Here is a 24,446-nt window from a genome sequence, read left to right on the forward strand (position 1 = left end):
GGAGTTTTGCACTTGGTTGATAGTTTAAGGGATGTCATTTGCTTTGTTACATTTATTGTGCAGCATGGTGAGACCCCAAGCAGTCCGCATCCACCTAATGAATCCTCTTCAGAAATCTCAAATTTGGCCAGCCAGGGTGCTAGTATGGAAATGCAGTGCATGAGATCTGAGCTAAGGCTGCAGCAGCTACTCTAATATTCTTCAAGAAAAGACAGTTTTCCCCTTCCCCGTGTTTAGCTGCTTCAACAGCTGCACATCAGGAAAAAACCCAAAGGGGAGGGAGGACACTTTGATCCCTTTGAAGCATTTCTCATTATCTAACAGGTAACAATAATCTGTCTCCATTTGAGCTCTGTTATTCCACCCCCAGCTTCCAAAGCAGGAGCTGGGCAGATCAAAGCAAGTTTGCTGATGCCACTCAACTGTGAAGCGCTACAGTTAAAGCATCCAGGTCAAGAACAGCCAAAGACTGAGCGCAACCAAATGGAGATGGAATGAAATGAGGCCAGAGGGCCCAGGGCCAGAGGAAGAGACCCCAAGAAAGAAATGACCTCAAATAGCTTTGCGTGGTTAAGCTACTCTAGCCCTGTGGTGCATGTGACTGTTTGGTTTTCATTTCTAGATAGATAGCTGCTTTCTCAGGAGAGATGCATGTGTTACACACAGGGCTGTAAATGATCACTATGATGGGATCAGACATGCCTCATTTCCACCTCGGCCATCATGATCGCTTCCGTGTGTACATGAGCTTGGCTGCTACTAGCACGGGGCTGAGTAAAAAAGTCACCTCCAGGCTTTTTCTATGAGCTGACTGAGGGAAAGAAGAGGTGGGCATACTGATGTGTCCATTCTGGGGTACAAAAGACAGAGCCAACACGAAGTAAGTACAGCTACATCTACCTCACCTCAGTTCATTGTAGTAGTGGGTTTTACAGCCCAGGCAGAATTCCATAGTTTATAGCTGTCTAAAATCCATTTACCTTTTAAATCCCAGCATCTAATAATAGCCTTCAATCCTGTTTTCAGGCGGTAATGCCAAGTGGGATGCTTGTTAATTTCCATTAGATGCCCTGAACTGCTCACTAAAGTAACAGGATTTCCTGCCAGGGCAGAGCCATCCTAGGCCGTTGCATGCTTTGGGGATAAAACCTTGAGCAGAGGAGAATGCAAATTAAATTTTACTTTTACGCAACACTTTTTAAGGACAAAAAGGAAACTTTCTGGAACTTCGAAATACTGAACGTTGCCACTGTCAGCCTCTCTGGTGAGAGTATAACCTTTCTGCCACTGCTCAGAGAGGCTTGGGTACAATAAATGCAGTGGAGGCTGTAAGCTAGTGACTTCAGCTCCATGAGGTTTCTGTAAGACATTTTACTACCGGGGGGAAAGATGTAAGTACCATGCTCAGGTGCAGGCTGCAAAGAAGGGATTAAAAGGGATTTAAGTCACAAATGACTGAGTGCTTAGCAGCTGTTAGATGACCCATGAAGATACTGTTCTATGGGGAAAAGCAATGCAATCTATTTTACATTCAGCATTTTACAATTACAAGAATATTAAAGATTTCTCTCCCTCCTGTGCAGACTAGCTACCTGCTCATTTCCTTTGCTCTAGGCTGAGATAATGTAGCTGCGTCTGTGATCGAAGGCCAGGTGGTAACAGACTACTATGAAAATAACTCCAGTAAATACATTAAAAGGCCTATTAACTAAATTACAACAGTTGCTTTGGCTGTATGAGGATCCAAAATAGATTGTATTAGTTCTTCCCCTTGCTAGTACCAAGGTCTGGCTTCAGATAATCTACTGCTATATTGAGTCTTAAGAAATTGGATGCTTTGCACCTAATATGCACTTAGTCTCCTTCCTGCATTCCCCTCCCAATTCCTTTAAGAAGGTGAATGCAAAAGCTGCTTTACATATACACAAACTCAGGGTTCTGTGTTCCCACTGCACGAGCCAGTGACAACACAGACATCTCTGGACACTCGTTATTCTGGTACAGTTGTTGACACTAGAGAGTTCAGATCTTGGGTAAGGAAATGAGGATCTGATTTCTAAACTACTTTGTACTGAAGTGTAATTTGTAGCCTACACCTATATTTAGTCCCCGACTTGGAATTAAATATTTTTATTCTTTTTACGATATAAAAAGCATTCAGTTTCACCTTTAGCTACTCTTCTAGGGCTGATTCTGACTCTGTTCCATCACATGGTGCTGCCTTAACAAGCACTAGCCCCAGTGGCAGTTTAAGTTTTCACTCCCTGGGTGTGAAAGCGGGAGCTCCTGACCCAAGTGACACCACAAAGATTAATAAACTCCCTCCCCGCACCAGCACACCTTCCAAAAAAAAAAAAAAAAAAAAAAAAAGCCATTGCACAAGAAATTTCTCTTTTGCAGTTGGAATGGGCCCACACCAGCAATTTGCTGGCTGGCTTTATAGAGCAGCATCATTTTGAAGCCCTGCCTACTTGGAAGCCTTAGCTTCAGACCAGAGAGTTCCTCAGCTCAGTTATATCCCTGATTTGTTCTACCAGTCAAATATGGAAACACACACAATGAGCCACTTGGTACGACCAACCAGCATGATAACCCATAAGCAGGGACGGAAAGGCATGGTTACTGCTAGCAGAGTTCCTTCCTCCCACGCTGAGGGAGAGCGAGATCAAGGGCGGTATATTTTAATAACATCTTTGATGACTCGTCGGCAGATTGGGCAGCAGGCATTGAGTTGCTTCTTCAGCTTAAGACCACAGGTGTTGCACAGGCACATGTGTCCGCAGGTGTAGATCACAGTGTCCACTTCACTGTCGAAGCAGACAGTGCACTCCCCATTCTTGCTGCTCGAGGCCTCTGGAGGGGGAAAGATGGGAGAGACTGGGGGGCTCAGAGGGGAACTTGGAGCAGTCACTGCAAAGGAGAGGGCAGGAGAAAGAGAAATGTTACTCAGTAGCAAGAATGGATTAAACAAGAGGGTTTGATAGTTTTAGTGTATTATTAGCCACACCCCCAATTTAAATCATTTTTCCTAGGTATTTCCCTCAATCTCCATCCTTAAATCCTATTGTACGAGTCCTGTATTATGTGTTCAAATGATTCAGATTTTGGTCTACACATCTGGGTTACAAGCATAGCGTGTGTGTCCATTCACAGCCTGGCATGAATTTTAAACAGCTGCATGTTTCCCTTGCCCTTAAGAGCAAAGCATTACATTCACAGGCCTGTACATCTGGGTTGGTGCACAGCACCCTGGTCTTTCAGAAGGCCGTACTCTCTCAAAGGAACATGGCTGAGTCAACTCTCATGCAGCAATGAGACGTATTATAATAGTGGTATTTCTGGCTCGGAATGCAGCACTGTACTTCAAGCCACAAGTATTTGCCAGTTATATTACAAGATGAGAAATTCTTGGGAATCTGCCTGAGCTCCAGACAATAGCACTTTGTGCAGTGTTTTCAGGGTGTAAAGTGCTAGCCACACAGTGACTGATCCTCACCCTGGGAGGTAGACAAGAAGTTGTATTTCTGTACATAGTAGAGGAAACCAGAGGAATTTAAATGGTTTATGGGGCCTGGCTCCCAGTTCCACTGAACCACATTGTCCTGAAAACACATGCTCCTGCTATTTTGTGCATGGTCTCAGAATAGTACCCTCTAGGCTGTCACACATTAGCACTGATGCGTATTACATCAGTGAGCTGCCTTGGGAAATCCAGGCTCCTATGTCTGGATGCTGGATTTCCATACACCATGCAGAGAGCAACGATTCTAAGGTAGGCAAGAAAACCTGCTGGGTGGTTCTTGTTTGTTTCCTGACCGGGACGATGACCACATGTCTTCCAAGCTGGAGGGGTGCACCACAGAGACCTCCCTTACCTAGTGATGACTCTGAAGCAGACGAGGACCTATTCACGCTGAAGGCCATATCGGAGTCACTGTCATACTGTGAGCCTCCAGGGGATCCTGAGGGAGAGACAGTTCCAGGACTGGACTGGACAGTGCCTAAAGTACAACAGAGTTCAGTCAATTACAGGTAGAATGGACCTCCCAAGCATCAGCAGTGCTAAATAACTGAAAACAGAATCTCTGCTTCACTAGGTACTAGATGGTAGATCAAGCTTTGTAAAGAAATAAACTCAGTTTCTGAGTTCAAGGTTATTACTGAGCAATTCTAATTGTATTTATTTAAAAGATGAACCTCTGTCTTGGCCCAGAGTGTGCTGGACACGCTGCAGAGGACAGTTCTTGTTCCCAGTTCATTCAGCCTGTCTGCTACCCGCCTGATCTGACTAGGAACACCTGTCTGTGACAGGAGGCTGTGATTATCTCCCTATTTACTTTCATATGAACATCTTTTCGAGCAAAGACAACTAAGCAAACTGTGGCTGGTTGCCTGACATGAACCCATGTCTGCAAAGGCAGCCAGCCTCATCAACTGGAGAGTTGAGAAGAAAATCTTTAAAGCTACATCTTACACAGACTAAGCAAAAGTTTAAAGAGCTACAGCTCTGAGATTTTTAAATGGAAGGTGCTTTAGGATAATAATCAAAATGCAGTGCAATACGTGGAGTGACTGTGATATGTTATTTCCACTTAAGTTTAAAATAATTAGTCTGCTTAAGGCAACAAGGGATATTGCTGTTCAGCTAGGAACATTTTGCATCATGTCAATGGAAGAAAAGCTTGAGAATTCTCCATCAGATACTGTAGAGAACTGAATTAACCGTGTCCTGATAATGACTCACTTGAGGTCCTGTGCAACTTTGACTATACTGTGCATCCATGCTGAATATTTACAGGCCAAATTGTGTGCTACAGTGAAGCTTCCAGAAGCTGTATGCACATACACATCTGAGGGTGAAACTGAGCACTTGGCTTACTAAAAATGCATATAAACATTTTTTACCAAGGTAATATTTACTTAGAGAAAAAGCTTGATTCTCTTTAGCTACAAGCTGGTGAAACTCAGAAATAACAAACGAAGTCATGGTGACGTTTTAGGGTATGTCTACACTGCACTCTTAGCCTGAGTGATTGATACCTGGTTCTGTGTGACTTGCACTCAGGTTGGCCTAGCCATAATATGAGCTGCCTCACTCAAAGCCTTACCCCGTTACTGTGTCCAAACTATTTCTTCACTGACTCGTGTGTGTTTAGGGGCATATCTCAGGGCGCTTTGTGCTGAGATGCTCTAGGATTCTTTCCCAGTCAACTGGATCAATTGCAGGAGAACCTGTCTCACAAAGGGAACTGTGGGAAGGGTCTTGGAGGACTATCCGCACTCAAGTGATCTTGCCTGAAACTGTACTGCAAAGTGGGTGGGTTAAAGCCCAAGCTGTATTTTAGCCTTGCAAGCAAGCATGGGTTCAAGACCTAAACAAACGTGCTTCAAGATTTTATTCTAGATAGTGGGGGTGCACAGGCTAAGGCTACAGTGTAGACGTACACTTAGAGGCACCTGCTCTAGCTGGAGAATAATAAGCTGTAGTCATTTTTTTCTGCCTCATGCATCCAAACAAACTGCCACTTAAAGTTCCAGCTCAAGAAACACTGTTGCTGTTGATGACCCAGGGCACACAGGAGAAATAGCAGAGCTAGATATGCAGAGGAAAGAGTAAGTTTGCAGTGCTGACAGTTAGAAAGAGCCTCAATTTAACTGAGCGAATTGCTTCTAGATGGAGCAGAAAGATATGACCTCCAAAGCACTCTTTCCTTTTTAAAGAGCATAGCTGTATTCTACAGCAATCGTCTAAAGTGTGACATCTGATAATGAGTTACTGCAGTCTTTGGGTAGCTACCATCTAACAGCGTGATATACATTAAAACCACTGCTGATTTATAAAAATCATCAGTGCTAGTGAGTTCAGAGTTTAATACCCATCGGCAGAACTAGTGAGCTCATAAAGATTCTCTTGTGAAAAGTATTAAAATACAAAACAGCTTAGCATTTGCCCATGTAAAACAGTAAATCTCATGCAATGGCCTTACATGTGAAGGATACACCTATGTTATTTCTTTCCATTTATAAACACAAGCACCCATCTTATTACATGCTTGACAGAGCTGACCACGGTCACTAGGGATCAGATCGTGAACTGCTTACTCACAGTGGTGCTCACCTCCTCACAGGAGCATTGCTATTGTGCGAATGAGAGGCTCACAATCTGGTGACATTTCACAAGACACATGCTCCTTCATATTACTTTTAGGCTGCACTTACCTAATATTTTGAGCTGGTTGATTACTCCATGAATTGTGAAAAACACCCAGAGAGACTGTGAGGTGTCCACGCACATCAGCATCCCTCGGCTGACTCCGTTCATCCCATGGTGCACTTCTCCATTTGGCAAGACCATGAAGCTGAGGATGTCGCCGCTGCTGAAGACTGGGAATGCTCGGTAAACCACCCAGTACTCCTTGCGGTCCAAGAGAAAGTCCGGATCTGCTGGGAGCTCATTTGTCCGTAAAGTACCTGGATCACAAGAAGTGATGCCAAACGAAAGGGCCCCATGATATGGCAACCCTAGGAGTCCTATTTCCACAAAGAGGCTTTCACCAATGTGCAAAGGCCGGTCAGAAAACACCAAAGTCCTATTGCTTTCTTGCCAATTGGTGCACGCCACCATGCGGTCCTGAGAAAAGGTAACATCAGGCCCACGGGTGGGGTGGAAATGCAGATCCGTATCCAGAAAGGCAGGCACACCCTGGGCACGCTGCCGTCTGTTTGGGCAACAGGGGATTATGTGGTTATCCATCGAAAGCCCCGGCACCCGACTCAAATTTAGGTTAGCAATTTTGGCCACCACTTGGTTGTTCTCCAGTTCATTGTTATTGAAGTTGGCGGAATCATGACTGCTCTGAGGAAGGCAAGTGCTCAATCGTGCACTACTGAGGTGGGTGGAGGTCATGGTCTCTGCAAACATGCTATCTGTGAGACAGTTATGAGAACAAGCAAGATTAGATTCACGTACTTTCCCCAACCTCCCCTACAGGTCAGCTACATTTAGCTCTCCTGCAGACCTCTGCCCACTGACCATCAGTGAGAAAGTGAATGGAGTTCAGCCACTGATTTTTGATGGAGTATGTTAGAGAAACTTATCTGCAACCACCATCAATGATGGAAATCAGAGGTCAGCTGCATGGCTGCATCCCTGGGTTATCTCAAGAGTAGCAAGTGCTATAAATCTTATTCACTGAAGTGAAAAGTGCTTACACTGGTAAAAACAGGGTGACACAGTGAACTAGACAGACAGTTGTGATCGGGGAGGGGTATAAAGGCTTGAAAACACTCCATACAATATTATTCTCCAGTTCTATCTATCTGCTTTAATGAGAAATATCCCAATACCCTGCCCCCTCATCCCAAACTCCCCCCCGCCCCTGGCCACCCTGTATTCATATAAGGGTGATGTCAAAGGTAATGCAAGCATAATACATTAATTTTACAGTCCATTTCATAACTATGAAAAATACATGTGAACGCAGACAAATTACACACAAAAAAAGTATTTTTTAAAAAAAGAAACTTGTTCGCTTTAATAAAGAGGTCACTGTGCTTTGAAACACATGAGCAAGTCACAGGCTCTGTCAAAAGACCACTTCCCATTTGCTACTGTCTTTATCAAGAGACTGACTATAACATATGTTTATGACACAGAAACATTAAGACCAAGATAATGTTCAAAGTTGATATTGTGTGTCGATTCCTGTCAAGAGCTGGTCACGAAAACTACATCTAATATATATATTTAAAACAGGAGGAAATTATTTTGATTTTAAAAAAGTCCTCTTACAAAGCAGGGTGAAATCACAGAAGCTCAAGTCTCACAAATCAGATGTGCACTTCAGCCATACGCAACTCCCTGCTGCCTGTGTATTTACTTCTTAGGCAATTATATTAAAACCCAGACTAAATCCAATGCATAAGGCATCAAGACAGAGTGAGCAAACCATAATTCAATTCATTCTCAAAGATGGAAAAGCATCAGCATCATCCGTGCTGTCTGCTACTTATGTGAGAAGATCTATTGGATTTTTACCAAAGAAGGCAAACACACGAGCCAGTTCAGTGGTTGGAAAGGACAGGATGCCTCGGCTTAGATGCATGATTTCTTTGAGTGGCCAAGCAGCAAAGCCTCAAGCGTAATCTTAATGGCTGGACCAGCTACTTCCAGAAAGGACAGGGAATCTGGCGATAAGTAGAGCTCAGATACAGGATGAAGGACACTTCAGAGCCTCATGATACGAACACTGAAGGATGCATTCTATGGAGGGGCTACAGTGCTGCTATATTTGGGCTACATTCCCAGCTTTCCCCATTCCTGCAGTTTTGGAATGGAAATCCAGTGAAACTGGCAAGCCCAGTTAACAGACCAAAAGAACCAAACTAAAGAAACACCAGAGGGGTAGCCGTGTTAGCTTGGATCTGTAAAAAGCAACAAAGAGTCCTGGGGCACCTTTTAGACTAACAGACGTACTGGAGCATAAGCTTTCGTGGGTGAATACCCACTTCATCAGACGCATGTCAGATGGATTTCCACTCCATACGGCTACATGCGTCTGACAAAGTGGGTATTCATCCACGAAAGCTTATGCTCCGATACATCTGTTAGTCTATAAGGTGCCACAGGACGATTTGTCACTTTTTAAAGAAACACCATAGCATGTTAACCAAGCCGACAAGACAGACTGAAATAAAGAAACTTCTCACAAATGTCCCTTTGGCATCTGAAACCTTCATTTACTGTCTGTGTATGTTCAGAGAGGCCTTAAAGAGAGGCTTTTTATAATGGGAAGAATTGAGGAGGAGAAAAACGCTTAAACCTAAAGCAAATCCCTCTCTCCAGTCCTTCTCTGCGACCTTTCCCAATGTGCAGAGACCAAATGAGCAGAAGGGACAGACTAATTCAGACAACTTGGCAGTGAAGTCACAATACTGTGCTTAGGCTGTCATAGGCTTTTGTCATATTAATAAATGGTCATGAATGAGAAATTCCACGCTGCATTCTACAGCACCTTTAGTCTGAGGATCTCAAAACACTGCACTTAACCTCCAAGCTCCCGAGAGGTAGTTATTCCTATTTTACAAAGGAGGAAACTGAGGCACAGAAATTAAGGGCCTGAATTTCACAGGTGCTGATCAGCCCCTGCTCCAAGTGAAACTCAGTTTCCCCACCATCACCTAGTGAGTCAGGGCGAGAACTGAGAACATTGCTTAGTGGCCTCCCTTTCTAAGATCTGGAATGTCTACAGCTCCCATCGACTTCTAGGGGATTTGTGGGGCACCTGGCATTTTGAAGAAGATCAGGGCAGAGGAGTCCTGATCCCCAGTCCTTTGTTCTGTCCACTACTCCACTGCAGGATGGAACTGGTGAACAAAATATACTATGACAAGAGTAAAGGGTTTTGTTTTTCTAACTAGAACTAGAACTACCGCTGACAATTTAAAAAGCAACACGGACAATGAGGGAAAAAAAAACTGTCAGTGGTTAAATAGATTTGTTGTCCAATATAATATTAGAGTGCTACCGTGGATAGTAGCTACAATTAAAGGATAACTGAGTAATAATGGTAACATGTTTCAGGCAATCAGAGCACGCAGTAGCACTGCGTAAAGTGCTGTTTATAGTTCAGCATTATTTGCTGTAATATAGTAAGTACCACAGTAAGTACCATATCAAAAAGGATCTTGGTCATCGCTGAGTATCTGATGGACTAATCACTTTGGCCAAATCTAAAAGATTTGATCTGGTGCCCATTTGATACATCAGAGGCACCTTCTTAGAAAAAATAAAAGCTGTGGATATTTGGATTAAATCAGCTGATCAGTAGGGAAGGGGTTGGTGGTGGGGAAAGAGGTTGTACGTAGATTTTAACTCAACATCAGTTTTGGTGCATGCTAGTTTGAAATATGACCCCAAAATTCACTTGAATCTTGAATGTCTTTTTAAAATAACCCATGAACGTCACATGCATCACTTCTATGGAGCTTCATTTAAGAGTCTGCTTAAAACAACCAAATCCTCTTTTGCATTTGCGTCCACTGAAAGTGAGAAAACTCAAAAGCCTCCCTTGCAAACCAAATCTGAAGTCACAGATGAACCCAGTGACTTGGTTAAGGTCAGCTTTTTGGTACCACACATAAGGGTGGGATATAATACGCTATTGCATGTTTCCCAGGTGCTGCTGGGCTATCTGCAAGTTTTATGTTAATGTTCTTAGAACACTTAACTGGCAGATTACATCACATCAGGTACCAGCATGCCCAGTGCTTTGTAAATGTATGGTAATGGCCTTGTTTATATGAGCAAAGATAAGTCAGCTCTGGCTTGCGAGCACAGTCTGTTAAGCTGTAAATCTAGGTAGGCTGACTGAGCCAAAAGTTATATCACCTGTAATACAGGAGGACAAAAGACTATGTCAAGAGAAACACGACCTTAAATCTCTTGTCTGAATGGAAGAGTTTAGTGGGGGGACGGAGGAGGGAGGGAAGGGACCCAAAGTTTAGAAAAGGTTTCCAAACTCTTAGAAAGAAAATGACGACACTGCTGTCCCCTGGCTGATAAGCATGGAAGCTGGCCTCTCTTGTGTTTAGGTGCTCTGCTTTCTAAAAAACCCTTTGATAGCACTGGAATGTAACGTGAGAGGCTCTAAGTGGCCCTGATAGGAGATAAAATATATAAACTGCAGCCTCAGACACAGGGGCTGGGGAAGGGGAATAGGACACGCTTGGAGGATGAGTCATAGCATTTCACTGGACCACTACAATTGGGTGTGTGAAACAGGAACAGAGGAAGCCTGATTCAACTGACTGTCTCTTCAGTCACTGATGTACCCTGCTCCAAAGCAGCATCCTATTTTACTCCAGTGCAGCATAAGCAAGCACACTTACAATAAATATTTTTGTTTTCCTGGCCTAGTGTAATAAAGAGAAACCTGCTAGTGAGATGTGCTGCAAGACACAATGAGCAAATAAATGGAAGAGATAATATAAATTTTACTGGGACCCTGTATGAATATTGAGTACAAACCAGTCAGGGACTGGCTAAGAACTAGAATTGGGACTGTAAAGAGAAATTAAAAATCAAATTTCTAAAGGAAATGCAAGCTTGAAACTGAACGTTTAAAGGAGTCAAAGGAACGATTAATAAAACTGTGTGTTTTACTTGACTAGAAGTTGACTCTTTACTAAGGAACATGATCACCATCAATATATATTTGTAAGGTCTATACTCCACAGAGGAAATGCAGTTTAACGAGGCACAAAGAATGACTACAACACAGCCAGATGCAAGGTGAGACACATAGGAACAAAGAATGTGGGTGACACTGGTAAGATGGGCTGTATTCTAGAAAACAGAGAATCTGAAAATGACTTAGGGGTCATGGCAGATAACCAACTGAACATGAGCTCCCAGTGCACTGCATCTATCAGAATTCTGTGTCCAGCTCTGAAGTTCATACTTCAAAAAAAAGGATTAAAAAATTGGAAATGTTTCAGAAAAGAGCTACAGGAATGATTCGAGATCTGAAAAACATGCTTATCGCAAGAGACTAAAGAAGTTTAATATATCCAAGTGAAGGTGTAGAATGTAATCAAGTCACCTCTACAAGTACCTACATGAGGAAGAGATTTTTGATTGTAGCAAATGCTCATCTAACAGAAGAAGGAACAAGAAGATTCAGTGGTTGGAAGCTGAAGCTAGACTGAAAATAAAACAATGCATTTTAACCATCAGGTTAATTAACCATAGGAACAACTTACCTAAAGATGTAGTGACTTATCTCAAGGCTAGAGACTGGGTGTCTTTCTAAAAGATAAGCTATAGCTCAACAGAAGTTATGGGCTTGCTGCAGAAATTATAGGGTAGGGTTCTTTGCCCTGTGTTAGGCAGAAGGTGAGACTATGTGGTCTCATAATGGTCTCTTCTGGCCTTTAATCCCATCATCCATAGATTTCACAGATTTTAACTACCAAAATGGAAACAGGCTGGGTATCGGTGGAAAAGAAATCACAGAATAAGCAGTGACATCTATGAGATTGCAGAAGAGCTTCTCAAGAGAAACACTGGACACGCCATTACTCGAGAGGTTTAGAACCAGAGTGGACAGAGCACTGGAAAATATACTTTAGGGAGCTACATTACACTGGCAAGGGGATGGACTGTATAGGATTCATGAGAGCTTTCCAATCACTAGCTTCTAAGAATCCAGGGGCTCCCTGGATCCCTGCTGCTGGCAATACTGAAATGTTCATGGTGCCAGTCACAAATTGTTCATGCTTAAGCCCGTTTTTAGGAACATCAGGTAAGATGTGCCATGTTTGCTTCCTCCATGAAGATGCAGCTGGCTTTACAGAAAGCATGATCCATAGGAGCAAGCCCATGCAGAGAAAGTACACTCACCTAGGATTTGCACTTCATGGGTAATTCCATAGACATCTATCAGCCCCCAGAGAGGCCCAGAGACCTTAATGCCACAGTGAAACAATATTGGCTCCTCATCGTTAATACTATAGAAGACTCTCCCATGGCGATCGACCCAGAATCCAAGGATATTGTCCCTCAGTGCGAACCTCTCTGGCAAAGCTTTAGCCCAGAATCCAGGTCGAGTCACCAAGTCGGGGCAGGCATACTTTGGTATGTCATCAGAGCTCATCTGTGATGGATCGTGGATGGTGAAGCCAAAGCGAAGTGCCCCGCTCCACCCATGGTGCACGGCCACCAGCTTAAGCCGCACCTTCTCATAGAGGTGGATGGGCCGGTTGGTGAAAGTGACTCCATTGCAGAAGCTATTCCTCCGGGTGGCCTTGCGGGAGTGGGCATCCAGACGGACGTTTTTGCCCTTGGCTTGGGAGTGGAAACGCGGGGGCTCCGCAATGGTGAGGACAGAGCGACTTCCATGGCTGCTGTTGGGCAACGTGTAGTAAGGTCTGCTGGACACAGAGCGAGCCTGGTGACTTGCATCTGCAAAAAAAAACAATAACGGCATGGTTAGGCACATTTAGTCCGAGAAATCTGCATTTGGTCAGTTTGTGAAACTAGATGAGTGGCTTTACGCTCACATTAAAATGGAACATTGCATGCTGGGGGGGACCTGTAGTTTCTGGGCTTAAAATGCTCTACTCCCAGCTGTACCTGGCTCTACTTTCTTCAAGTTAGGTGTCCAACTTTATTTTGACACCTTCGGAAGCTTAAAAAATAACACTCTTATATTCCTACTAGATTTGTTCTTTTCCATTTGGAAAACAGCAGTACCTTTGGCTGAGTGTCTAACCGAGCGCCAATTAACAAATAGCCAACCCCTCGGCTGATCTGCACTTCCTTAAGGAATAATGTTTGTTAGGCTCAGGGCTCCTGGAGGGGGTCCACAAAGTATTGATTTCCATGGGACACTCACGCACACAGTTTCTTAGCAGCGGAGTTGTACCTTTTGAAAAATAAACCAAGGTATTTAGAATCTGGAGTATCACATCAGCCTAGCATTTTTCAAAAATGTTAAAAGCTCTGCTTGAAACCATATATAGATTCAGACGTCAGATGCGGCTGGCACATAAAGGAGCCAAAGTGTCTTTCACAGAACTACAAAACAATCACGAGACATTGCATTTACGCCACATCTCCCCCGTTTGAAAATCTCTAAGTGCTTTACGAGCAATAACTGTTCTTGTTAGTCTCACAGAACCCCCACGTGGTAAGGAAGTATCTTCATCTACATTTTACAGAGAGGTGAATGGAGGCCCAGAGTTTGTGGGCTTGATCCTGCACCATTTTAGTCCCTGGGAATTCTGACATTGATTTCAATGAGAGCCTGTCCAGGCACTATGTGCAGATTACACAGTGAGTCGGGGACAGAGATGGGAATAGAACATAAATTTTGCTTCCAGTCTTGAGCCTCAACTGTAAAATTTGGGAGACAGGGACTGTCTTTTTCTTCTGCATTTCTACAGCACCTAGCACTGTATGATCCTGGTCTATGACTGGGGCTCCTGGGTGTTACCACAATACCAATAAATAGGGTGACCAGACAGCAAGTGTGAAAAATCGGGATGGAGGTGGGGGGTAATAGGAGCCTATATAAGAAAAAGACCCCAAAATTGGGACTGTCCCTATAAAATTGGGACATCTGGTCACTCTATCAATAAAGAATACAGAAGAACAACAGAAAAGCTAACTACAGGATCATCTGTACTTCCCATCTCCCCCTCCTTTTGGTTCTGGTTGTAAATGTAATCAATATTTCATACACCTTTTAAAAGATACAAAATCAGACACAAAAAAGAAACTGAAGGAAAAATGCCTGAATGTTCGGTGCCAGCTATATTAAATATAAAACCTACAAACACGTTGATTTTGAAATATTTTGCCATATGGGACTTTTTTTTTTTTAAATTGGACTTTCCCTCAAGCTGTTTCCTCCCTGGGTGTAAGCTATGGCTTCTCCTGGTGTCAGGAAGAGTGTCATGGGAAGCACTTGCTAATGGATTCCTTTGTTTTCAAGGGAACATCAGATGATACTAAAAACTCAATTTGGAAGAGCTGGCAGGAGATCTGCAATCATGACACCTTTTTGCAAGTGAAAATATAATGGGCACTGCCATGACAGCCCCGTACTTTCATTCACTTTTTGAATGATCCCGTGCTCTATACAACAACAGCTTGACAGTCCAGAGAAGCAAAAGGCTTGGATGGAAGAAAAAGGACAAGAGCGAATATCAGAAAACAGGATTACACCTCATGAGGAATCAATTCAGCTCCTGCCATTTCCATGAAGAGAGCCCTAAATATTAAAGATCAGAGGCCCAGAACCAACAGATAAACAGAGTGGTCTCTGGTTATTGTGTTTTCTTCAGTGGGGTGCTGCACTATAAACAATGCCTGTCAAATCCCCTGTGCTCCAATTACTAAAAACCTGTGAATTTACTGGGCTAGACACACACTCAGGTGTTCCTGGCAAGATGTTTCCCATTGAAGTCAATAGGAGTTTTGCCATTAGCATCCGTGAGACTAGGAGGAGGCCCTCAAGAGAGATCAAGAATAAAAAATGCAACACATACGGTTTTAAATCCATTTGATGTGTGTGCACACCTTGCCCACCTGGCTGCAATCTCTTATCAGTTATGCCCATTGGTGTACAGAGCATAAACCTTTCACAGTGCCACGCTTAAAACGGGCTGAGTTCTTGGCTTGCGTATAGGACGTACCAAATTCTTTAATCTCCTATGAAGTCAAATGCTCTAATACATACACAAAATTCCCCTCGGAGCATTGTCTGAGTAAGGACAGCAGCTCAGTCCCTTGAGGATTTTAAGTTGCACTCACCAATGAAGAATTTTGTTTCATTCCTCCTTAAAAGCCCAGATACAGAAGACAGCTGCTACTGGCACTGATCCAACTGTTGTAACGTGGGTGGCGCTCCATGCGTGCAGCGCCAAATGTTCTAAACAAACTATTTTGCTGCAGAGAGAATGTGATTTTGGTTCCTTCAGCAAAACGAGGGACACTGATACAAACACACACAGACCAGCAGCTAGTGTGTAAAAATGCAGCTACCAACAGCGGTCAGAAAACTTTAACATTCTTACTAAGAAGCTGGAGTTGGACATTTACCAACTTCAAAATGTGTCTTGGAGCAACAATGCAATCAATCAGCCTCAACAGGTACCACCCCACCTTGAGGCTGACAAAAACATTTTCAAAACTAATATTAAATATAGTCTATAATCCTCTGATCTGTATTTTCCAAATGACTGACAATAAAATCCAGGAGGGAAACAGTATATTGCCCTCAATTTAGGTTTACTTTGGTATGGAGTGCGAAGGAGAGCTTTTGTTCATATACTCCTTTCTAGCATCACAAAAATTCACAGGTTTTTGCAAGAACTTTAACATCAGCTTTCCTACTGCACAGAGTTGGTGAACAAAGGAAACACTCATAGAAACTAAGAACTAGAACAGCATTTTTATAAGTGAGTTATCTTACAGTATTTTCTCCACATGTACTTATCACACAACTTTCAAAAGCAGCGACAGAATGAAAGGGGCGTGTCAGTTATGTCATTGCAAAGGATGGAAAAGCAATTACAAATCCCCCCACTTCAAACACTTCTCTCATTCCATCCTGCCATAGGCCAGGGTTTTATTTTTTGGTTTAAGTTGTTTTTTAAAAACAGGAAAGCACATTGTGACCACACAATAGGAAACTCTCCAGAGGAAATGAATGGATAATTTATTTAAAATGCCATTCTCTCCTAACATGAACACCTGTTGGTTCCATTTTGAATAAAACTCCATTTACCCCGAGAGCCAGAAGAGGCACTGCTCACACAGTATTGCTCATTTTTTGTTTTTTTCTCAGTTTATTCCTTGTATTACTTCTCTAAAACATACACCACCCTTGCCCCCTCTTTCTATACCTGACATCAAGAAACATCATTGAGTTGGTGGAAAACTATCAGCATTTACAATTACATTACAGTCCTATGCAGCATCTCATTGCAGCTTTTACATTTTCATTCTAGAATAAAAGCCTTAGAGTAAATAACAAGGCTTGGTCCAGTGCTTACAGCACTAGCCTAGCACCTGGAAGAATGAGGTTCAGTTTCCTGCATCACCAGAGACCTCCCGTGTGACCTGGAGCAAGTCACTTTTTAGTCTCTGTGTCTCAGTTCCCGATCTGCAAAGCTGCGATAACAGCATCTTCCTATCTGTTGTGAGAATGAATAAAGACTGAGAGGTACTCAGTGCAGTCAGGTACCATGGTAATGGAACATTCTTAAATATACACATATGTTCTTAAAATAGACTAAGGTATGCAAAAGGACCACAAAACCCAATCGGCACCCTCTCCGCATTATAAAGCTTGCCATTCTCTTTCTTCTCAGTTGAACTAATCAACATCATGACACTTACAACATTAGTCTCTTGAACACGCTGAAGGTTTTACAGTAGTACAGAGGGCTTCAGGGAACATGGAAATAAACTAGGCAAATCAAAGCAAACTGAAATTAAGAAAATATAATTTGTAGGTAGACACTTTTCACTGAAAATACACTGCAAGAAATGGCATCTGACTTTAATTCAATATTTCCATGAACCTATTCTGCAGAGCTACATAAACTAGGCTAAAGCAAAATTAAACTTCTCTAACAGAGACCCATGTACTCTACAGCAAGTCAATATGTACTCATACCACATCTAAAACTTCAGCCTATTTTCAAAAGTCTAGTCAATTTAATTCTTAAGTTACATTGACCTTTAGAGAGGTATTATAATCAAGACATTTTGTATTTCAGAAACATAGTGCGGACAGACAGGGCCATTTCCACATATTTCTCATGGTTTTAATCTGAAAAATAAAACCTTTCTAGCTCATTTGTGCAGAACACTGGGGACTCTAGCAGACCACAACCACACCTTCACCATCACTCGTATTGTTCTATGAAAAGCTGCTGCTGTCCATTATACAAACCTAAGGTGGGGGCTGGCCTAATGATCTGCTGCTGTCCTGAAGCCCTGAGGCCTGATTCTCCCTTCACTTATAGGACATCTGAAGTAATTCCACTGAAATCACTAAAGTGAGCAAGAAGAGAAGCAGGTCCTGGAAATCAAAGTTAACCTTCGACTTGCTGGGTACCAGTGACTGAGAATAACCAAGGTCATGCTTTAACGCTGAGGTGGAATGAAATCGGAGGTGCTGTGTAAGGCACCACTCCTATATTATTATTATTTGTATAGCCAGAGCACCTAGGAGCCCCAGTCATGGACCAGGAACCCCTTGTGCCAGGCGCTGCACAAACATAGAACACAAAGATGGTCCCTGCCGCAGGGAGCTTAGCTGGGGAAAGTCCAAAGCATACACCTTTGACTGTGTAACTGCAAGACAAGCAGAATATCGATCAAAGGCAGTTCTTATTGCTGGTGGCATACCCACAGAAACGAGCACAGCACACACCGCAGAAGAAAAGGGAACGGATGGATTATTAACAATGCCCAGCCTGGTAAGTGGTGCTAAAGGGGCTAATAGCTCATTGTGACTGAAGTTTGGCCTTCCCATTGTGCTCAGAGAATGAATGCTGAGTATGAAGTGCAGTATGAAACGTGTCCGTTAATACTTACTACACCAGGAACATGCTTATCGCCAACACCTTATCTTTATGGGCACAGCTTTATCAAATGGGTTTATCAGAAATGTTAGAACTTTTTCCTTTCACAGTAAACTGTTCGGCAAATGCTGCCACAACCCTGTTTAATAATAAAGGAGGTTTCCAAAGAGCTTGGCACCATATGTTACGGTGGCCCCTTATCAGGATCCCTCACAAACCCCAACAGACAGGAAGGTTGTGACAATACAATAATGTTTAGCGCACCCCTTAAAAGTTAACCAGATTATAGAAACTCTCCTTTCGCCCCAGACGGCTAAATCCTGCCATAATTTATTTCTGCGGTCCAATGAAAACATAGCAACCCTGCAATGCCAGCTACCAACAAAGGACATGTGATGCTGCTGTCCGTACATGCATCTTGTAACTTATATTAGGGTGGAAGGGAAGTTTTCTATTGTTGTTCTAAGCAGAAATGAAATAAACATTATAATAAAATGCAGAAGAACTTCATTTAAATATTTATTAAATCTTGATTATATAATCTCGAGACAAAGGGATACAATCTGCAATATTTTTTTTTTAGTGCACTGCTTCAATGTTTAAAATAAAGGAACATGACAGCAGTCTCTGAGAAAGTGTTAATTTCACATATTTAACACATGGTTAAGTCAAATTTTTGCAACTTCAGTTCCCAAAGTTAGGTCCCTAAATCTATGTACAGGGACCTAAATAAGTGTGGCTTTATTTCTACAGGTGCTAAGGATCTGCAGCTCCTTAATGATATCAACTACTATTGAAGGTGTTCAATATCTCCGGAAAAAAATCGGGCCACTTTTAATTGGGTAAAATTCGTCTAAACAGCGATTTTGAATTGGTAATGTTGGCCATAGAATACTGAAAGAAAGAAAAGAATAGGGAAAAAAATAAAAAAGCTACAAGTTCCTGCTTAGACGTAAACTGACATATGCCTGTATGGACTCCTCACAGCAATATCATTATAACTGAAGTTTTGAATTTGTAAGTTATTTTGGAAGTGTAAGAGCTAGAACTGTATATAACTTGGTCATTGGGGAGCAGAGGGTAATGTGAATGTTTTCTTTCTTTTTCGATTCATGTGGCTTTGCATCATCTGAAGTTCATGATTTCTTCTAAAAAACAAAGACATGATTTGTTTGAAGGGTCTTCTAGCCATTCTACTGACCTAGGACAAGTTTCTCATTAGTAACAAAAACTCGAGGGACTGTTGAGTGGTTTTGGAAATAATCTGTGCAGTTCTTGCAAATAAATATATATGCGAGGAGACAAAGTGACCTCTTTAAGGGATGCTTCTGCATTCATAATGGAACCCAGAAAATGTGAAATTTTTGCTATAGGACTGAATTTCTTTATGAAATTTTAAGAAATGGTGGATGAAGCCATCTATCATAGCACAAAGGTTAATGCAAATTAGTATGATTGTGTTGAAATTCTTATTTCACACTCACACATACACCCTTACTGGCTATGTCGTCACTGCAAAAAAGGTGTATTTTTACAATGAGATTGCTGTCCTAGGGGGACAATGAACTATAGTTTTTACCTTAAAGTAATAAGTCAAGGTAAATCCCAGCTGGGCAATACAAGGTTGACCACAACGAGCAATATCAAGGCAAAAACTGCCTGTGCTTTGTCTTCATTGGGATTTTACATTGAGATGGTTAATTTGAGTTCTCGCTCACCATAAAAACATACCTTTTTTTTTTTGGCACAGTGAACACATAAGGTCATGTCTACACTACCACTTATGTCAGCAAAATTTATGTCATTCAGGGATGTGAAAAAAACCCACATCCCTGAGCGACATAAGTTTTGCTGGCATAAGTGGTAGTGTACACAGTGCCATGGTGGCGGGAGGGCTTCTCCACTGACATCGCTATTGCTGCTCGTTCAGATGGTTTTATTATGCTGACAGGGGAGCTCTCCCCCATTGGCCTAGAGCAGCTACACAAGAGATCTTACAGCGGCTATGTGCATTGGTACAGCTGTGCTGCTGTACGCTCGTTAGCGTAGACATGGCCTTACTTCAAGTCAAAGACCAAAAACAAATTTTTCTTGGTCTTCCAAACGTTTCTCCTCCTTGCAAAGAAGGCTATTTGCTAACAGCAACGTTTGCAAAACTACTTCTGTAGAATACCACCAATTAAGAATATTTCAGCAGTTTCTCTTGAGACTCGCCATTTTTTCACACAAACCTAGTCTCCTGTCTCCAGATGTGTCCTCAAGTAACAAACGTGCACATGGCTGTTCCTCTAAAATTAAAACAATTGATCTGCATGAGGAGCTCACACAGACGCACAGTTCAGCTGCATCATTAAAAAACAGTACACAAAAGAATGGCTGCCTTGAAAGGAAAATAACCCCGGGCCCAAGTTATCATGGTTAACTCAACATTCCTTGGTCACAGGAGCATCAGCAGCTGAAAGACAGAAAATGATGAATAAAGGGCGGCTATTCCAAGGGTGAAAAACAGCTATAGCAAAGAAGTCTTTCATGAACTACAGATGACCACAGAGTATCACAAGGCATTTGGGACAACCAGTCTATCTCCAAACTCACAGCATGGCAAAGACTGTGATGCTTTACGGAAATAGCCCTGCTTTTGGGGGAGGGAAGGGAGGAGGAGACAGTCCTTCTCTCTTCTTTCTACATGGCGATTGACTTTGTAGCCCCGACCCACCACCTTGAATGGGGCTAGAGTGGCACCAACCAGAAGTGGCTTCTTCATCATCAACACAGGCTCCATCAACCTGGGGTGAGCTGTGTAGCCTGTTGTATCACGAAACATCACCAACTCTCTCTGTGCTCCCCAGGAACAGAAGGCTACCATGGTTGTTGCCGAACGCCATATAAAACTGGCATTATGCAGTTCCCTTGCATGAGAGATTCTTCAGAAATTAACTAACACGCCTATATATGAACTCTGCATTAAAATGCACACTGGACCCATCTCTTGTCAGTGCATGGCTGCATATTTTTAGGGTTATATTCATCCTTGCAGTTTGAAAACTTGCAAAAACACCTTCAAACTGTTCCAAAAATAATCAGAGCCTTGTATAATTTGGGATAATGTTGACAGGTATAATCAGGGCCGGTGCAAAGATGTTTCACACCCCAGACGAAACTTCCACCTTGCACCCTCCCCCCCCATGTCCCCACCCTGCGGTGCCCCCCTTCCAGCAGCTCCCCACTCTCCCCTCTGAGGCACACCTCCCCCTGCCCCAGCTCACCCCTGCTCTGTGCACGAGCACCCAAAGCATGCTGTAGCCACTTCACTTCTCCCACCTCCCAGGCTTGCGGCGCCTAAGCTGATTGGCGCCGCAAGCCTGGGAGGTAGGAGAAGTGAAGCGGCCATGGCGTGCTCGGGGAGGAGGCGAGGCAGGGGTGAGCTGGGGCAAGGAGTTCCCCTCCGTGCTGCCCGTCCCTTACTTGCTGCAGACGGCCCTCCCCATGCTCCCCTACCCCAGCTCTCTCCGCCTAAATGCCGGCGGCAATCAGGGTGGCTGAAGATCCGGCCACCGCAGTCACTGCTGAAGAAAATGGTGCCCCCCAAATGCCAGCGCCCTAGGTGACCGCCTAGGTCGCCTAAACGGTTGCACCGGCCCTGGGTATAATCATTTCTTTATTCTTCAGAGCCTATGTTTTTCTGTTGCTCTCTTAGATCTCAACACCCTTTGTCTTCATGCATAACCTGTAGAATACATTGGATAGATTTCCTCTGCTTCTGCCCCAGTCCCCACAATCAACTCTGAGCTCAATATGTTTTGCCCCTAACCCCAACTACTCTTCAAGATAATTTTTTTTTAATGCAACAACTTCAGTTTTGTCACCTGCAAGTGAAATATTTAAACTCAAAGCAGCTGATTAGTATTTCCTGGTCCTGAAGCTGCTGAGAAAATTCTTCACTCGACAAACTGTTGTTATCGCTCTGCATAGCTGAGGTAACAAAAAAAACATGTTCAGCTATTAAGGAAAAAATGTGAGCTAGCATAGGATGTTGAGGTGGGGAGGTTGGATTTCCAAAATAAGGGACAGACCATGAGGGGAGGCAGTATCGTCTCGGAACAGGGCACAGGACTGAGAACCAGAAGGAGTGAGTTCTACTCCTGATTCCGTGACTTTACCTACCCTTGCCTCCTGTTTCCCCTCCCACCTTTTGTCTGTTCTGACTGAAAGCTCTTTGGGGCAGACCCTACCTCTCACTAGGTGTTTGCATAGTGCCTCGCACAATGAGGCCTCAAGGTGCTACTGTAATATAAATAAGCACAAACTGAAGTCAGTGGAAGCACATGGAAAAACTCACCCACTCAGTCTAGTCAATGAGTATGTTTTAGTAGCAAATTCTTGGAATCAATGAGGCAGAGAGAGAGAGAGATGGAGAAAAGGCAGGGTCCACGCGATAATGCCTTCTCGAGTCTCTCTGTGTGCAAGCGATGAAAGCAGTTGCATGATAGATGGAAGCCTTGGAAAGTGCTTAGTTTGTCACCATCTATCACATTTTGTTGACACCCACGTCCATTGGCTTGTGTTGTTTCAGAAGGCCATACTCATGAGCTCAGGAACTAGAATGCTTTGAAAAATGGCCTGTCTACTGGGTTTTGAAAGCAATGAAATAAGGGATGCAAAATGGATGAAAAGTGAAACCTTTGGCTATGGGCTAAAGAAAAACTTCTTAATAGTCAGGCAGCTAATCTTACTATAAATAAATCTAGTCAGCAATTTTGGACTATGTGCTCTTTAATAGGCTGTATAGACAAGGCATATTAGTTTTCATACAAGGCCAGCATAGCAAAGCTATGCATCACTAATTATTTTTGTTGATGTGATATAGAAAAGAAGTCATCATGTATGTTTTAAAAAAACCAATGACAGCGGTTTAGTAAAGTTCACACTAATTTAGGGAGAGGGTTGAGGTTTTTCTGTTTTATTCACTCTTCCTAAACTTGGAGTCAAAGCAGCAGTTTTTGGTAGTGATCAAAAGTTTGAACAGTGCAAAACTGGAGTAAATGGCTATTGTTTCTTTTATCAGTTCCATGTACCAGTCCCAATGGCTGCTGGGATAGAAAGTTAACAGTCAGGGATAAACATTCAGGACACTTAATAAATTCTACCTATTAATGCTCTGGTTCTGTCAGTCGCTTAACTATATTAAAAATTGTCACAGCTGAAGTATTTTTCACAGATTTAAAAATTACTTTCCTCCTTGCCATTTGTAGCCAGCTGGCTTATAAACATTCCTTTCCTTCTAGAGCAAATAAGCTAAGTTGATATTGGAGTGTTGTTGGTCAACTGATTATTTCTCAAACCAATGCTTTATATTTTGATTTATTTAAAAAAATAAAGATTGCACTGAAGTAGTTGGTCTGAAAGAGCAAATAATTACGCTGATTTTGCACAGAGAATAAAGGTAGGAACATACAATTCTGGTGAACTCATTAACATGTAAATAGTCTGTTCTCTTGCCCTTTTGGCTCAGAGTAACTCCCATTACTCCCTAATAGAGTCTTGTTTTCTAGCAAAGCACCTTTATTCTTACCAACTGTACTAATTTATGTGCACTGGGCACTTATAACTCGTGATCATGTCATTCCAATGTGAATGGGTTTTAATGCAATTGGAGAATGAAATGCATTCCCTATTAATATCCTCGCAGCAGCAGTTTTAATTTTGTTCCATCACTGAGATGCAGGGGCCCACGGAAGGAGTGCTGTAGCTTGCACACCATTCCAATGAGTCTACTGGTACATAGCTTCCAGCACAGACAGGAATAGGAACAGGGAAAGAATTGTGTTGTCCATCGGACACAGGAAATCCAACCCATCCCCTACAGAGACAAACCGTCACTACACCGCACCAGGAGACTAGCTAGTAAAACAACGAAAAGACTTAAAAAATAAGAGTTGTAATTCAGCATGGCTTGCATTTCTATTGTTCTATGGAAACTCTATAAAACTCAGTGCCCACGATGAATTCATATTGCTATACAATTTCTCTTAATTCCTTTTCCACCCCCAAAAAGCATATTTGGACAAACCCCAATTCATGAGACACACTCAGGAGCCACACTGTCAAATCTCTGCATGGATCTGTGTATGCACCATATGATTTTATGGTGGAACCGTACTGTGTTTGTCTAAGTTTGGTTGTAAGATCCTTGAGACAAGAATAGCCTTATCTTCCTTGTCTTCTGTGCACTCAATAAAAAGCAACAGAGCTTTCAATATTAGCTGCTAAACTGCTGAGAGACTGAGATTGGTTTATGAAGATAAAGTCACAGCTGAAAAGCAAGAACACCATTCAACTCCAAA

At 42.7% G+C, this 24,446-nt stretch overlaps 1 protein-coding gene across 1 annotated transcript in view; it reads right to left on the reverse strand.

Moving 5' to 3' along the window:
• Window positions 1–2,358: 2,358 nt before the first annotated feature.
• The window catches only part of NEURL1B (neuralized E3 ubiquitin protein ligase 1B), a 50,418-nt gene continuing 28,330 nt past the window's right edge, over window positions 2,359–24,446 (reverse strand). Inside the window, exons 2-5 of the mRNA XM_032801477.2 lie at window positions 12,404–12,964; window positions 6,220–6,927; window positions 3,876–4,001; window positions 2,359–2,910 (exon numbers count right to left, since the gene is read on the reverse strand). Of these exons, the coding sequence (XP_032657368.1) occupies window positions 2,666–2,910; window positions 3,876–4,001; window positions 6,220–6,927; window positions 12,404–12,964 (1,640 nt within the window). The 3' untranslated portion in view covers window positions 2,359–2,665. The remainder of the gene's footprint in view (window positions 2,911–3,875; window positions 4,002–6,219; window positions 6,928–12,403; window positions 12,965–24,446) is intronic.

Source organism: Chelonoidis abingdonii, chromosome 7, assembly GCF_003597395.2.
Source record: "Chelonoidis abingdonii isolate Lonesome George chromosome 7, CheloAbing_2.0, whole genome shotgun sequence".
NCBI classification, from domain to species: domain Eukaryota; kingdom Metazoa; phylum Chordata; order Testudines; family Testudinidae; genus Chelonoidis; species Chelonoidis abingdonii.